Consider the following 17,534-nt stretch of genomic DNA (forward strand, 5'->3'; position numbering starts at 1 on the left):
TACCAGTTACATCCTCAAAAAATTCCAGTAGATTAGTCAATCATGATTTACCTTTTGTAAATCCATGTTGACTTTGTCCGATCCTGTCACTGTTTTCCCCAAGTGCTCTGCTAGTACATCTTTTACAATGGACTCTAGCATTTTCCCCACTACCGATGTCAGGCTTGCCGGTCTATAATTCCCCGTTTTCTCTCTACCAACTTTTTTGAATAGTGGGGTAACATTAGCTACCCTCCAATCCATGGGAACTGTTCCAGAGTCTATAGAATTTTGGATGACGACCAGCAATGCATCTACTATTTCTAGGCCACTTCCTTAAGTACCCTAGGATGTACATTATCAGGTCCTGGGGGTTTAATCGGCCTTCAATCCCGTCAATTTCCTTAACAATACTGATTTCATTCAGTTCCTCCCTCTCATTAGACCCTATGTTCCCCGACATCTCTGAGGTTATTTGTGTCCTCCTTTGTGAAGACAGAACCAAAGTATGGATTTAATTGGTCTGCCATGTCTTTGTTCCCCATTATAAATTCCTCTGATTCTGACTGAAAAGGGACCTATGCTTGACTTCACCAATCTTTTTCTCTTCACATATCTATAGAAGCTTTTACAGTCAGTTTTTATGTTTCCTGCACGCTTACTCTCGTACTCTATTTTCCCCCTCTTAATTAATCCTTTTGTCAAATCCTAAGGTTTGCTGCTTTTTCTGGCCAATTTATGTGTCTCCTCCTTGGATCTTATGCCATCCCTAATTTCCCTTGTTAGCCAATGCTGAGTCAGGCAACCCTGACTGTTGCTCCCCAATCCCCAGTGGAGTCAGCCACTGGGAGGTGCACAGAGGAAGGGAGATTGCATCTGCTTAAACTCTCAACACAACTAATTTTGGGAACTCAAGAGGATTTGTGGTTTAAATCCAGATGCAATGGTCACTTTGTTCAATACCGTTATTGAGGTGCAATGTATAACTCATAAGTCTCTTACAGCACCACAACACTAGGAGTGAGAAAGAACGAGATTGCTTTTGCACATCCCCTTTCATGACCTCAGGATGTCCCAAAGTGCTTTACAGCCAATGAAATACTTTTGAAACGTAGTCACTCTTGTAATGTAGGTAAACAACATCCAACTTGCGCACAGCAAGCTCTTACAATAAGCAATGACATAAATAACCAATTCAGATTTGTTTTAGTGATGTTGGATGAGGGATAAATATTGGCCAGAACACCAGGGAGAACTACCATACACTTCTTGTTAACGTCTACCCGAGGGGGCAGACGGGGGCCTAGGTTTAAAATTTCATCTGAAGGGCGGCGCCCCCTCAGTACTGCCCCTCCCGACAGTGCGGTGCTCCCTCAGTACTGCCCCTCCCGACAGTGCGGTGCTCCCTCAGTACTGGAGGGTCAGCCTGGATTTTTGTGCCAAGCTCTTTGGCTCAGAGGAGAGTGCTGCCCACTGAGCCAGGGCTGACACGAAGATGATGTGGAGATGCCAGTGTTGGACTGGGGTGGACAAATGTGAGAAGTCACACAACACCAGGTTATAGTCCAACAGCTTTATTTGAAATCACAAGCTTTCAGAGCGCTGCTCCTTCGTCAGGTGAAGTGAAGAGATGCATATAAGCACAGCATATATAGTCAGAGAACACTGCCAGATGATGGGTGGGTGGGCATCTGGCAGTACTCTGACTATATATGCTGTGCCTATATGCATCTCTTCACTTCACCTGACGAAGGAGCAGCGCTCCGAAAGCTTGTGATTTCAAATAAAGCTGTTGGACTGTAACCTGGTGTTGTGTGACTTCTTACAGTTGAAGATGAAGGGGTGGCCGGGTGTATTGAGGTTAATGTGTCCGGCAGAGGCTGTTCTCTCCCCACCCCCGGGTGGGTCGGTGCAGCCCCGGGAATGTCGGTGCGGCCCCGGGTGTGTCGGTGCAGCCCCGGGCAGGGCGGTGTGCTCACCTGGTTGCCGAAGACCGCGATGGAACAGGCGGTGGACACTTCGTGCGAGCCGAACCAGACGGAGGCGATGCGGGACGGCATTCCCAAGATAAAGACCTGGGCGATGCCGCAGACCGCCTGGCCGAAGAAGGTGACCCCGAAGAGGTCGGGCCGGACGCTGGCGATCTTGATCCAGGCCCCGCAGCAGTTGAGGCCGCAGCCGCAGAGCGCGATGACCCGCAGCCCCTTCTTCTCCAGCAGCCAGGTGACGGGGAAGATGATGGGGATGTAGACCACGAAATAAATCATGGCCAGCCAGTCTATGGTGAAGGACGCGACGTTGTAATAGCGCATGATGACATTGTTAATGATGCCGTACTGGATCCACTGGAAGGCGTTGCACAGCGAGTAGCAGCTGAAGAGGATGACGATGACCCACCGCCGGCGGTAGAGCTTGGTGGGCAGGGCCTGGTACCCAGCCCCGGCCCCAGCCCCGGGCACGGCCCGCTCCGGCTTCCCCGTGGGCTTGATGCACTCCAGGTGCGCCTCGCCGGGCGGACTCTTGGCTTTCTCCTCAAACCGAAACATGGCCAACAGGGGAGAGGGAGAGGGGCTCGGGCCGACAGCAGAGGGAGAGGGGCTCGGGCCGACAGCAGAGGGGGAGAGAGAGAGGGGCTCGGGCCGACAGCAGAGGGAGAGGGGCTCGGACCGACAGCAGAAGGAGAGGGGCTCGGACCGACAGCAGAGGGAGAGGGGCTCGGGCCGACAGCAGAGGGGGAGAGAGGGGCTCGGACCGACAGCAGAAGGAGAGGGGCTCGGGCCGACAGCAGAGGGGGAGAGAGGGGCTCGGGCCGACAGCAGAGGGGCTCGGACCGACAGCAGAGGGAGAGGGGCTCGGACCGACAGCAGAGGGGGAGAGGGGCTCGGACCGACAGCAGAAGGAGAGGGGCTCGGGCCGACAGCAGAGGGGGAGAGGGGCTCGGACCGACAGCAGAGGGGGAGAGGGGCTCGGGCCGACAGCAGAGGGAGAGGGGCTCGGGCCGACAGCAGAGGGAGAGGGGCTCGGACCGACAGCAGAAGGAGAGGGGCTCGGGCCGACAGCAGAGGGGGAGAGGGGCTCGGACCGACAGCAGAAGGAGAGGGGCTCGGGCCGACAGCAGAGGGAGAGGGGCTCGGGCCGACAGCAGAGGGGGAGAGAGAGAGGGGCTCGGGCCGACAGCAGAGGGGGAGAGGGAGAGAGGGGAACTCCGGGCTCCGGGGCTCGGACCGACACCACAGGGGCTCTGGGGGACCGCTCGCTTTCGATACCGCCTCTGCCTTCACTCCAGTTTTAGGTTCGGTTCCTCACAGAAAACACTTGGCGCGAGGGACTGCAGCTGCTGGTTGTTTGGTTAGCTGCAGAAGCTCGGCTGTCCCCCCGGCTTGTGCTTCCTGCAGTCTCTCTGAAATTGGAACCCGCCCGCGTTCATATAACAGCCGCCCCGCCCCCTCCGCCGGGCCGGGCCGGGCCAGGCCGGGCCGGGCCAGCCGCGTCACCGCCGCCATCTTGGGACAGGCAGTCCCCACCTCTGATCGCCGCCATCTTGGGACAGGCAGCCTGGCCCGCCCTCTGATCGCCGCCATCTTGAGAAAGGCAGCCCGGTCTCTGATCGCCGCCATCTTGAGACAGGCAGCCCGACCTCAACGCCACAGCGGGAGAGTCCGGCGGAAAGGTAAAGCCCGGGAGTTCAAATTCCAGGATTATATTTAAATATCAGCCTCCTGAAACCCATCAAAGTCAAACAGCAGTTCTCTACCCTCATACTTCTGTATTAAATATTACAAAAAACGATTCAAAACCGTTAATAAATCAGTTTATTATATTGAAAGGGTTGATGAGAGTACGTGGCAACCAGGGAAATGTGAGGCCCAGAGCCCGAGAATTAATATCAAAACAAGTAAACCTACAATGTTATTTCAAAGTACTTGAACCACTTCCGAGCAATGCAGCGGTAAATTAGGAAGCAGCCCGTGGTGAGGAGAAGAAATCTGATGGAATGTGAATTGCAGTCATCAATAAGATCACACAAAAATGAACCAAACTATTTCCCAGGAATAGGATTCCCATAGGCTAGACTCCATGCTACCTGATAATGTAAACTGGTAGCCCACCTCCCTTTCAAACCATTACCTCGCTCCCCCACGCCTGACATCTCCGTCCTTGCAATCTACCGCCCCATCTCCAACCTCCCTTACCTCGCCAAAGTCCTTGAACGTGCTGTTGCCTCCCAAATCTGTGCCCATCCTTCCCACAACTCCATGTTTGATTCACTCCAATCAGGTTTTCGTCCCTGACACATGGTTGATTGTGCCTGCATGTCACAGAATCATAGAATGGTTACAGCACCGAAGGAGGCCATTCGGCTCATTGAGCCTGTGCCAACTCGCTGCAATCTGGTACTTCAGCTAATCCCACTCCCCCGCCCTTGCTCTGTAGCCTTGCAAATTTTTTTCCTTCAGGTGCTTATCCAACTCCCTTTTGAAAGTCGTGATTGAGTCTGCCTCCACCACCCTTTCAGGCAGTGCATTTCAGATCCTAACCACTCGCTGAGTAAAAAAAAATTTTTTTATGTCGCCTTTGGTTCTTCTGCCAATCACCTTAAATCTGTGTCCTCTGGTTCTCGACCCTTCCTACAATGGGAACAGTTTCTCTGTCTACTCTGCCCAGACCCCTCATGATTTTGAACACCTCTATCAAATCTCCTCTCAATCTTCTTTGTTCTAATGAGAGGTTAAAAGGTTATCCACTTCGGTGGCAAAAACAGGAAGACATTATTATCTGAACGGCAATAGATTGGGAAAAGGGGAAGTTCAACGAGACCTGGGTGTCCTTGTGCACCAGTCGCTGAAGGTAAGCATGCAGGTGCAGCAGGTGGTTAAGAAGGCAAATGGTATGTTAGTCTTCGTAGCGAGAGGATTCGAGTACAGGAGCAAGGATATCTTGCTACAGTTGTACAGGGCCTTGGTGAGACCGCACCTTGAGTATTGTGTGCAGTTTTGGTCACCTTATCTGAGGAAGGATGTTCTTGCCATCGAGGGAGTGCAGCAAAGATTCACCAGACTGATACCTGGGATGGCAGGAATGACGTATGAGGAGAGAATGGGTCGATTAGGCTCACTGGAGTTTAGAAGATTGAGAGGGGATCTCATCGAAACCTATAAAATTCTGTCAGGTCTGGACAGACTAGATGCAGAAAGGATGTTTCTGATGGCCGGGGAGTCCAGAACCAGGGGTCATAGTCTAAGGATAAGGGGTAAGCAATTTAGGACTGAAATGAGGAGGAATTTCTTCACCCAGAGAGTGGTGAACCTGTGGAATTCTCTGCCACAGAGGGCAGTGGAGGCCAGTTCATTAAATATATTCAAGAAAGAGTTGGATATATTTCTTGAGGCTAAAGGGATCAAGGGATATGGGGAGAAGGCAGGGACAGGGTACTGAATTTGGATGATCAGCCATGATCTCATTGAATGGCGGAGCAGGCTCGAAGGGCCGAATGGCCTACTCCTGCTCCTATCTTCTATGTTTCTATATTCGCTGGAGTTTAGAAGAATGAGAGGGGATCTCATTGAAACTTAAAAATTCTAACAGGACTAGACAGACTAGATGCAGGAAGGATGTTCCCGATGGCGGGGATTACAGAACCAGGGGTCACAGTCTAAGGATAAGAGGTAAGCCATTTAGGATTGAGATGAGGAGGAATTTCTTCACCCAGAGAGTGGTGAACCTGTGAAATTCTCTACCACAGAAGGCAGTTGAAGCCAATTCATTAAATATATTCAAGAAGGAGTTAGATATATTTCTTAAGGCTAAAGGGATCAAGGGATATGGGGAGAAAGCAGGGACAGGGTACTGAATTTGGATGATCAGCCATGATCTCATTAAATGGCGGAACAGGCTCTAGGGGCCGAATGGCCTACTCCTGCTCCTATCTTCTATGTTTCTATGTACCGAAACGGCCCTTATCAAAGTTGCAAACTGTGACTGTGGTAACCTATCCCTACTGATCCTGCTCGACCGGTTTGCAGTATTTGACACGGTTAACCCCCAACCTCCAACGCATCTCCTCCGTCGTCCGGCTGGGTGGGCCAGCACTCGCCTGGTTCCATTCCTATATGTCCAATCGTAGCCAGAGAGATCCTGCAATGGCTTCTCTTCCCGCTCCCGCATTGTTACCTCTGGGGTCCCCCAGGATCTATCCTTGGCCCCTCCTATTTTTCATCTTCATGCTGCCCCTTGGCGACATCATCCGAAAACACAGCGTCAATTTCCACATGTACGCTGATGACATCAGCTCTACCTCACCACCACTTCTCTCAACCCCTCCATGATCTCTGATTTGTCAGACTGCTTGTCCAACATCCAGTCCTGGATGAGCAGAAATTTTGTCCAATTAAATATTGGGAAGACTGAAGCCATTGTCTTCGGTCCCTGCCACAAACTCCATTCCCTAGTTACCGACTCCATCCCTCTCCCTTATCATTGTCTGAGGCTGAATCAGACCATTTGCAACAACAGCCTCCTATTTGACCGATCTGACCTTCTGACCCCATAGCCGCTCCAGCACCATGATAGCCTACCTCCACCTCCGTAAAATCGCCAGTCTCCGCCCTGCCTCAACTCATCTGCTGCTGAAACCCTCATCCATGCTTTTGTTACCTCCAGACTAGACAGTTCCAATGCTCCCCTGCCCAGCCTCCCACCTTGCACCCTCTGTAAACTTGAGCTCATCCAAAACCCTGCTACACGTGTCATAACTCGCACCAAGTCCTGTTCACTCATCACACCCCTGCGTGCGCTGACCTACATTGGTTCCCAGTCCGGCAACACCTTGATTTTAACATTCTCATCCTTGTTTTCAAATCCCTTCATAGAAACATAGAAGATAGTGTGGTAAACCACTGTAGTTCAGTGTGTTCACTGTTGTTGTTGTTGTTGTTGTCGTTCACTCTTGTTTCACTGTTGTGCCTGACTATGCCTCAGCTGACTCCGCCCCTGGGCTACCGAGTATAAGAGCGGCCGCATGGCAGCTCCTGGCATTCGGTCGTCCACTAGAGGCATAGTCCTGATCTGTCTGAAGTGCAATTCAGTAGTTAATAAAAGCCTGTCGTTCTGAACTCTGCCCAGCCTTTTATTAGAATTGATAGCAGGAGTAGACCATTCGGACCTTCGAGCCTGCTCCGCCATTCAATGAGATCATGGCAGATCATTCAGATTCAGTACCCTGTCCCTGCTTTCTCCCCATATCCCTTGATCCCTTTAGCCTTAAGAAATATATCCAACTCTTTCTTGAATATATTTAATGAACTGGCCTCCACCGCCCTCTGTGGCAGAGAATTCCACAGGTTCACCACTCTTTGGGTGAAGAAATTCCTCCTCATTTCAGTCCTAAATGTCCTACCCCTTATCCTTAGACTATGACCCCTGGTTCTGGACTCCCCGACCATCGGGAACGTCCTTCCAGCATCTAGTCTGTCCAGGCCTGACAAAATTTTATAGGTTTCGATGAGATCCCCTCTCAATCTTCTAAACTCCAGTGAGTATAAGCCCAATCGACACAATCTCTCCTCATACGTCATTCCTGCCATCCCAGGTATCAGCCTGGTGAATCTTCGCTGCACTCCTTCCATGGCAAGAACGTCCTTCCTCAGATAAGGCGACCAAAACTGCACACAATACTCCAGGTGCGGTCTCACCAAGGCCCTGTACAACTGTAGCAAGACAACCTTGTTCCTGTACTCGAACCCTCTTGCTACGAAGGCCAACATACCATTTGCCTTCTTAAACGCCTGCTGCACCTGCATGCTTACCTTCAGCGACTGGTGCACAAGAACACCCAGGTCTCTTTGCACTTCCCCTTCTCCCAATCTATTGCCATTCAAATAATAATCTGCCTTCCTGTTTTTGCCACCAAAGTGGATAACCTCACATTTATCCACATTATAGTGCATTTGCCATGTTTCTGCCCAATCACCTAACCTGTCCAAATCGTACTGGAGTTTCATGACATCCTCCTCACAGCATACCCTCCCACCCAGCTTTGTGTCGTCTGCAAATTTGGAGATATTACATCCAATTCCCTCGTCCAGATCATTAATATATATTGTGAACAGCTGGGATCCTAGGACCGATCCTTGCGGTACCCCACTAATCACTGCCTGCCACTCGGAAAACGACCCGTTTATTCCAACTCTTTGCTTTCTGTCCGCCAACCAGTTCTCTATCCAAGTCAATACCTTGCCCCCAATCCCATGTGCCTTAATTTTGCACGCTAATCTCTTATGCGGGACCGTATCGAAAGCCTTCTGAAAGTCCAAATACACCACATCCACTGGTTCTCCCTTATCTATTTTACCAGTTACATCCTCAGAAAATTCCAGTAGATTAGTCAAGCATGATTTACCTTTTGTAAATCCATGTTGACTTTGACCGATCCTGTCACTGCTTTCCAAGTGCTCTGCTATTACATCTTTTATAATGGACTCTAGCATTTTCCCCACTACCGATGTCAGGCTTACCGGTCTATAATTCCCCACTTTTTCTCTGCCACCTTTTTTGAATAGTGGGGTAACATTAGCTACCCTCCAATCCATGGGTACTGTTCCAGAGTCTATTGAGTTCTGGAAGATGACCAGCAATGCATCTACTACTTCTAGGGCCACTTCCTTAAGTACCCTGGGATGTAGATTATCAGGCCCTGGGGATTTATACGCCTTCAGTCCCATCAATTTTCCTAACACCATTTCCCTACAAATACTGATTTCTTTCAGTTCCACCCTTTCACCAGACCCTATATTCCCTGGTATTTCTGGGAGGTTATTTGTGTCCTCCTTTGTGAAGACAGAACCAAAATATGTATTTAGTTGGTCTGCCATTTCTTTGTTCCCCATTATAAATTCCCCCGATTCTGACTGCAAGGGACCTACGCTTGACTTCACCAATCTTTTTCTCTTCACATATCTATAAAAGCTTTTACAGTCAGTTTTTATGTTCCCTGCAAGCTTACTCTCATATTCTATTTTCCCTTTCTTAATTAAACCCTTTGTCCTCCTTTGTTGAATCCTGAACTGCTCCCAATCCTCAGGATTATTGCTTTTTCTGGCCAATTTGTATGTCCTCTCCTTGGATCTTATGCTATCCCTAATTTCCCTTGTTAGCCACGGTTGAGTCACCTTTTTTGTTTTATTTTTATGCCAAACTGGGATGAACAACTTCTGTAGTTCATCCATTCGGCCTTTGAATGTTTGCCATTGCCTATCCACCGTCAACCCTTTGAGTGCCATTCCCCAATCAACCCTACCCAACTCGCTCCTCAGACCATCGTAGTTTCCTTTATTTAAATTGAGGACCCTAGTTTCTGAGTCAACTACTTCATTCTTCATCTTAATGAAGAATTCGATCATATTATGATCGCTCCGACCCAAGGGGCCTCGCACAACAAGATTGCTAATTAATCCTTTCTCGTTACATAATACCCAGTCTAAGATGGCCTGATCTCTGGTTGGTTCCTCGACATATTGGTCTAGGAAACCACCCCGTAAACACTCCAGGAATTCCTCCTCCACAGTATTGTTACTAATTTGGTTAGCCCAATCTATATGTAGATTAAAGTCACCCATGATGACTGCTGTGCCCTTATTGCACGCTTCTTTAATTTCCCTTTTAATGCCATCCCCAACCTCCGCCTTACTGTTTGGAGGTCTATATACCACTCCCACTAATGTTTTTTTCCCCTTAGTATTTCTCAATTCTACTCATACAGATTCCACATCATCAGAGCTAATATCCTTCATTACAATTGTATTAATCCCTTCTTTAACCAGTAATGCTACCCCACCTCCCTTTCCTCTTTGCCTATCTTTCCTGAATATCGAATACCCCTGGATGTTGAGTTCCCAGTCTTGGCCATCCTTGAGCCACGTTTCCGTAATCCCAACCAAATCATATTCGTTTACCTCTATTTGCGCAGCCAATTCATCCACCTTATTACAAATGCTCCTCGCATTAAGACACAAAGCCTTCAGGCTTGTTTTTTTAACGCTCTTAGACCTATTAGAATTATTAATTACTGTGGCCACGTTTGATTTAAACCGTTGATTTCTCTGACTGCCACTTTTGTTTTTCTCCTTCCTATCTTTTGCTTTTATCCTTGTTTCCCTTTCCTCTGTCTCCCTGCTCAGGTTCCCAACCCCCTTCCATTTTAGTTTAAACCCTCACCCACAGCACTAGCAAACAAACCCCCTAGGACATCGGTTCCAGCCCTGCCCAGGTGCAGACCGTCCGGTTTGAACTGGTCCCACCTCCCCCAGAACCGGTTCCAATGTCCCAGGAACTTGAATCCCTCCCCCTGGCACCATTCCTCTAGCCACGTATTCATCTGAAGTATCCTTCTATTTCTACTCTGACTAGCACGTGGCACTGGTAGCAATCCTGAGATTACTACCTTTGAGGTCCTGTTTTTTAATTTACCTCCTAACTCCCTATATTCCGCTTTTAGGACCTCATCCTGCTTTTTACCTATATCGTTGGTGCCTATATGCACCACGACAACTGGCTGTTAACCCTCCCCTTCCAAGATGTTCTGCAGCCGCTCGGAGACATCCTTGACCCTTGCACCAGGGAGGCAACACACCATCCTGGAGTCTCGTTTGCGGCCGCAGAAACGCCTATCTATTCCCCTTACAATTGAATCCCCTATTACTATAGCTCTACCACTTTTTTCCTCCCATTCTGTGCAGCAGAGCCACCCCTGGTGCCAGGAAGTTGGCTGCTGCTGCCTTCCTCTGATAAGCCATCCCCCCAACAGTACTCAAAGTGGTGTATCTGTTGGAGAGGGGGATGGCCACAGGGGACTCCTGCACTACCTGCCTGCGCCTAGTACTCTGCCTGTTGGTCACCCGTTCCCTTTCTTCCTGTCCAACCTCTACCTGTGGTATGTCCAACTCCCTAAACGTGCTATTCACGATGTCCCGAGCATCGTGAACGCTCCAGTATGCATCCAATCGCAGCTCCAGCGCCGCAATGCGGTCTGTCAGTAGCTGCAGCTGGATGCACTTCCTGCACATGTAGTTGTCAGGGACACAGGAAGTGTCCCTGAGTTCCCACATATCGCAGAAGGAGCATATCACGTGCCCGGGCTGTCCTGCCATGATTTACCCTTTAATTAATTGAATTTAAATTAAATCAATCAATCCCACTAATTACACTACAGTTAACTGGTTTACCAACAGTCCCCGCTACACCAGAGAGACCTTAGAAACTATAAACCAGAGTTAAAGTTTAAAAAAGAGAGAAATACTCACCAACCAATCACTTACCTGCTTCCTGCTGACGTCACACTTTGATTACTTTTTACCTCTCTCCCCTGCTGCTGAGTTGGTCGGGCCTCGTTCGCTGCCGGCTATAAGCTCCGCTTCACGCTGCAATCCTCACCCAGGTCCGATGCTCTGGTCGGGCCTCGTTCGCTGCCGGCTATAAGCTCCGCTTCACGCTGCAATCCTCACCCAGGTCTGATGCTCTGGTCGGGCCTCGTTCGCTGCCGATTATAAGCTCCGCCTCGCGCTGCAATCCTCACCCAGGTCCGATGCTCTGGTCGGGCCTCGTTCGCTGCCGGTTATAAGCTCCGCCTCGCGCTGCAATCCTCACCCAGGTCCGATGCTCTGGTCGGGCCTCGTTCGCTGCCGGTTATAAGCTCCGCCTCGCGCTGCAATCCTCACCCAGGTCCGATGCTCTGGTCGGGCCTCGTTCGCTGCCGGTTATAAGCTCCGCCTCGCGCTGCAATCCTCACCCAGCCTCACCCCTCCCTATCTCTAACCTCCTCCAGCCCAACAACCCTCGAGATATGTGTGCTCCTGTAGGAATGGTCAAATTCCTATCCAGAGATTGTGTTCGACGCAGGCAATCAATCAAAAAGGTTTTTATTGTCAAACTAACGAGTTTAAACAGATTGATGCAAGAGAACTATGAATACAGGTCTTATCTGGCTGGAAGCTCCACGAGGACTGCCTGGGCGGTCCCGTGGATGACGTCATCACGTTCTTCCCGCGTTTAGGGTGATCACGTGATCGGCGGCATGACGTCATCACGTTTGCCCGCGCTCTTAAAGGGCCCGCGCCCTGTACATGCAAACAGTATATACATAAAAGGAATTATGTACACTTGTTCAGAGTCTCTCAGTGGCTCTGCCACACTCCTTCAATTCTGGCCTCTTGCGTATCCAAGATTTTAATCGCTCCACCATTGGTGGCCGTGCCTTCAGCTGCCTGGGCCCCAAGCTCTGGAATTCCCTCCCTAAACCTCTCCGCGTCTCTCTTAATTCAAAATGGCCTAGAAATTCAGGGCGCCAAGCTCGCCTGGGTGCCGGAATTACCACTCCGGACGGAGCCGCTTGCGCCAGCCCGATATTCAGTTTCAGCGCCCCAAATGGAAGCGGGGCGCTGTTCAAGGCGACCCGCATCCCTCTTGGGGCGCTGCAACTGAATATCGCAGTGCAACGTGCCGCAGCGCCAGACGCTGCAGCACGGCGCGCTGCGGTACTGCAGGCCTTCCTCCCCTTCTTAAAGGGGAGGGGCCTGCACCAGCGCGATCAGAGATCGTGAGTGCCGGCAAAAGAGCCCGGCAACGAGGAGAAGTGCCGGGCTCTTGGGACACAGCCGGCACTGCCCGGGGGGGGGGGGGGAGGTGCTCAGGAGGCCGGGGACGGCGGTGCGAGGAAGCGCTGGCAGGCGGCCAGCAAAAAAAATGGCCGCCCCGCACCTCCCCTTTAATTAGCGCCACTACCGCCGCAGGTAGGCCCCCCTGAACCGGTCGCAAATTGCGACCGGCGTTACAGCGGGGGGCACGACCAAATATCGCAATCGGGGCGGTAGCGGGGCGCTGCGCACACCGATGGTGTCATCGGTGGTGGCACAGCGCTACAGGCTAACACCGGCATTAACGGCCAGCTAAATTTCGCGGGAGGCGTGGCCAGTGCCGCTAAACCACTGCTACGGGAAGCCATTGTATTGACTCTGAACGCGGCGCTGTATGTATAGTTGACGCGTCCCTACGGGGAACAAGCATTCCATTGTACTTGTTAAATATGGCAAATAGATCTAATCTGAATCTGAATCTGAATCTAAGTGCCCTCTTTGGGCGCTAACTGGTGGCGCAGCCTACCGAATTTCTGCTCTCTGCTCACTCCCTGCTCACTCTCTGCTCACTCCCTGCTCACGGCCTGCTCACTCTCTGCTCACTGCCTGCTCACTCTCTGCTCACTCGCTCCCTGCTCACTCGCTCCCTGCTCGCTCCCTGCTCGCTCCCTCCCTGCTCCCTCCCTGCTCCCCCCCTGCTCACCCCCTGCTCAGCCCCTGCTCAGCCCCTGCTCACTCCCTGCTCACTCCCTGCTCACTCTCTGCTCACTCTCTGCTCACTCCCTGCCTGCTCACTCTCTGCTCACTCCCTGCTCACTATCTGCTCTCTGCTCGCTCTCTGCTGGCTCTCTGCTGGCTCTCTGCTCGCTCCCTGCTCGCCCCCTGCTCGCCGCCTGCTCGCCCCCTGCTCGCCCCCTGCTCGCCCTCTGCTCGCTCCCTGCTCGCCCTCTGCTCGCCCCCTGCTCGCCCCCTGCTCGCTCCCCGCTCGCTCCCCGCTCGCTCCCCGCTCGCCCCCCGCTCGCTCCCCGCTCGCTCCCCGCTCGCTCCCCGCTCGCTCCCCGCTCGCCCCCCCCTCACTCCCCGCTCACTCCCCGCTCACTCACCGCTCACTCCCCGCTCACTCTCTGCTCACTCTCTGCTCACTCTCTGCTCACTCTCTGCTCACTCCCTGCTCACTCCCTGCTCACTCTCTGCTCACTCCCTGCTCACTCTCTGCTCACTCCCTGCTCACTCTCTGCTCACTCTCTGCTCAGTCCCTGCTCACTCCCTGCTCACTCCCTGCTCACTCTCTGCTCACTCCCTGCTCACTCCCTGCTCACTCTCTGCTCACTCTCTGCTCACTACCTGCTCACTCCCTGCTCACTCCCCGCTCACTCTCCGCTCACTCTCCGCTCACTCTCTGCTCACTCTCTGCTCACTCTCTGCTCACTCCCTGCTCACTGCCTGCTCACTCCCTGCTCAATGTCTGCTCACTCCCTGCTCACTGTCTGCTCACTCTCTGCTCACTCTCTGCTCACTCCCTGCTCACTCCCTGCTCACTCCCTGCTCACTCCCTGCTCACTTTCAGCTCACTCCCTGCACACTCTCTGCTCACTCCCTGCTCTCTCCCTGCTCACTCTCTGCTCACTCTCTGCTAACTCCCTGCTCACTCTCTGCTCACTCTCTGCTCACTCCTTGCTCACTCTCTGCTCACTCCCTGCTCACTCTCTGCTCACTCTCTGCTCACTCCCTGCTCACCCCCTGCTCACTCTCTGCTCACTCCCTACTCACTCTCTGCTCTCTCCCTGCTCACTCTCTGCTCACTCCCTGCTCACTCCCTGCTCACTCTCTGCTCACTCCCTGCTCACTCCCTGCTCACTCTCTGCTCACTCCCTGCTCACTCTCTGCTCACTCTCTACTCACTCTCTGCTCACTCCCTGCTCACTCCCTGCTCATTCTCTGCTCACTCCCTGCTCACTCCCTGCTCACTCTCTGCTCACTCCCTGCTCACTCCCTGCTCACTCCCTGCTCACTCTCTGCTCACTCTCTGCTCACTCTCTGCTCACTCCCTGCTCACTCCCTGCTCACTCTCTGCTCACTCCCTGCTCACTCTCTGCTCACTCCCTGCTCACTCTCTGCTCACTCCCTGCTCACTCTCTGCTCACTCTCTGCTCAGTCCCTGCTCACTCCCTGCTCACTCTCTGCTCACTCCCTGCTCACTCTCTGCTCACTCCCTGCTCACCCTCTGCTCACTCCTTGCTCACTCTCTGCTCACTCCCTGCTCACTCTCTGCTCACTCTCTGCTCACTCCCTGCTCACCCCCTGCTCACTCTCTGCTCACTCCCTACTCACTCTCTGCTCTCTCCCTGCTCACTCTCTGCTCACTCCCTGCTCACTCCCTGCTCACTCTCTGCTCACTCCCTGCTCACTCCCTGCTCACTCTCTGCTCACTCCCTGCTCACTCTCTGCTCACTCTCTACTCACTCTCTGCTCACTCCCTGCTCACTCCCTGCTCATTCTCTGCTCACTCCCTGCTCACTCCCTGCTCACTCTCTGCTCACTCCCTGCTCACTCCCTGCTCACTCTCTGCTCACTCTCTGCTCACTCTCTGCTCACTCCCTGCTCACTCCCTGCTCACTCTCTGCTCACTCCCTGCTCACTCTCTGCTCACTCCCTGCTCACTCTCTGCTCACTCTCTGCTCACTCCCTGCTCACTCTCTGCTCACTCCCTGCTCACTCCCTGCTCACTCTCTGCTCACTCCCTGCTCACTCTCTGCTCACTCTCTGCTCACTCTCTGCTCACTCCCTGCTCACTCTCTGCTCACTCCCTGCTCACTCTCTGCTCGCTCCCTGCTCGCTCTCTGTTCACTCCCTGTTCACTCCCTGTTCACTCTCTGCTCACTCCCTGCTCACTCCCTGCTCACTCCCTGCTCACTCTCTGCTCACTCTCTGCTCACTCTCTGGTCACTCCCTGCTCACTCTCTGCTCACTGCCTGCTCACTCCCTGCTCACTCCCTGCTCACTCTCTACTCACTCTCTACTCACTCTCTGCTCACTCTCTGCTCACTCCCTGCTCACGCCCTGCTCACTCTCTGCTCACTGCCTGCTCACTCCCTGCTCACTCCCTGCTCACTCTCTACTCACTCTTTGCTCACTCTCTACTCACTCTCTGCTCACTCCATGCCCACTCTCTGCTCACTCTCTGCTCACTCCCTGCTCACTCCCTGCTCACTCCCTGCTCACTCCCTGCTCACTCTCTGCTCACTCCCTGCTCACTCTCTGCTCACTCCCTGCTCACTCTCTGCTCACTCCCTGCTCACTCTCTGCTCACTCTCTGCTCACTCCCTGCTCACTGCCTGCTCACTCCCTGCTCACTCCCTGCTCACTCTCTGCTCACTCGCTGCTCACTCTCTGCTCTCTCTCTGCTCACTCCCTGCTCACCCTCTGCTCACTCTCTGCTCACTCCCTGCTCACTCCCTGCTCACTCTCTGCTCACTCTCTGCTCACTCTCTGCTCACTCCCTGCTCACTCCCTGCTCACTCCCTGCTCACTCTGTGCTCACTGGCTGCTCACTCTCTGCTCACTGCCTGCTCACTCCGTGCTCACTCCCTGCTCTCTCTGCTCACTCTCTGCTCACTCCCTGCTCACTCTCTACTCACTCTCTGCTCACTCTCTGCTCACTCTCTCGTCACTCCCTGCTCACTGCCTGCTCACTCCCTGCTCACTCTCTGCTCACTCTCTGCTCACTCCCTGCTCACTGCCTGCTCACTCCCTGCTCACTCCCTGCTCACTGTCTACGCACTCTCTACTCACTCCCTGCTCACTCTCTACTCACTCTCTGCTCACTCCCTGATCACTCTCTGCTCACTCCCTGCCCACTCTCTGCTCACTCACTGCTCACTCTCTGCTCACTCCCTGCTCACTCCCTACTCACTCTTCTCATTCCCTGCTCACTCTCTGCTCACTCTCTGCTCACTCTCTGCTCACTCCCTGCTCACTCTCTGCTCACTCTCTGCTCACTCCCTGCTCACTCCCTGCTCACTCCCTGCTCACTCTCTGCTCACTCTCTGCTCACTCCCTGCTCACTCTCTGCTCATTCTCTGCTCACTCTCTGCTCACTCCCTGCTCACTCTCTGCTCACTCCCTGCTCACTCTCTGCTCACTCTGTGCTCACTGGCTGCTCACTCTCTGCTCACTCTCTGCTCACTCCCTGCTCACTCCGTGCTCACTCCCTGCTCTCTCTGCTCACTCTCTGCTCTCTCTCTGCTCACTCCCTGCTCACTCCCTGCTCACTCTCCGCTCACTCCCTGCTCACTCCCTGCTCACTCCCTGCTCACTCTCCGCTCACTCCCTGCTCACTCCCTGCTCACTCCCTGCTCACTCTCTGCTCACTCCCTGCTCACTCTCTGCTCACTCCCTGCTTACTCTCTGCTCACTCTCTGCTCACTCCCTGCTCACTCTCTGCTCACTCTCTGCTCACTGACTGCCTGCTCACTCTCTGCTCACTCTCTGCTCACTCCCTGCTCACTCTCTGCTCACACCCTGCTCACTCCCTGCTCACTCCCTGCTCATTCTCTGCTCACTCTCTGCTCACTCCCTGCTCACTCTCTGCTCACTCCCTGCTCACTCTCTGCTCACTCCCTGCTCACTCCCTGCCCACTCCCTGCTCACTCTCTGCTCACTCCCTGCTCACTCCCTGCTCACTCCCTGCTGACTGTGCTCACTGGCTGCTCACTCTCTGCTCACTCCGTGCTCACTCCCTGCTCTCTCTGCTCACTCTCTGCTCACTCTCTGCTCACTCCCTGCTCACTCCCTGCTCACTCTCTGCTCACTCCCTGCTCACTCCCTGCTCACTCTCTGCTCACTCTCTGGTCACTCCCTGCTCACTCTCTGCTTACTGCCTGCTCACTCCCTGCTCACTCTCTACTCACTCTCTGCTCACTCTCTGCT

The 17,534-nt window shown here is 53.0% G+C and overlaps 1 protein-coding gene across 3 annotated transcripts in view; it reads right to left on the reverse strand.

Moving 5' to 3' along the window:
• flvcr2a (FLVCR choline and putative heme transporter 2a) overlaps positions 1-3,404 on the reverse strand; it is a 238,658-nt gene extending 235,254 nt beyond the window's left edge. For 2 of the 3 annotated variants that reach the window (XM_086002523.1, XM_086002525.1), the window contains exon 1: positions 1,959-3,281. In XM_086002523.1, the coding sequence (XP_085858649.1) occupies positions 1,959-2,525 (567 nt within the window). In that variant the 5' untranslated portion in view covers positions 2,526-3,281. Of the gene's footprint in view, positions 1-1,958 lie in introns of all 3 variants that reach the window. The other variant, XM_086002524.1, reaches the window with a different exon arrangement.
• Positions 3,405-17,534: the final 14,130 nt, after the last annotated feature.

Source organism: Somniosus microcephalus, chromosome 12 (genome assembly GCF_052327205.1).
Source record: "Somniosus microcephalus isolate GS21.2 chromosome 12, FLI_Smic_1.0, whole genome shotgun sequence".
In the NCBI taxonomy this organism is placed as follows: domain Eukaryota; kingdom Metazoa; phylum Chordata; class Chondrichthyes; order Squaliformes; family Somniosidae; genus Somniosus; species Somniosus microcephalus.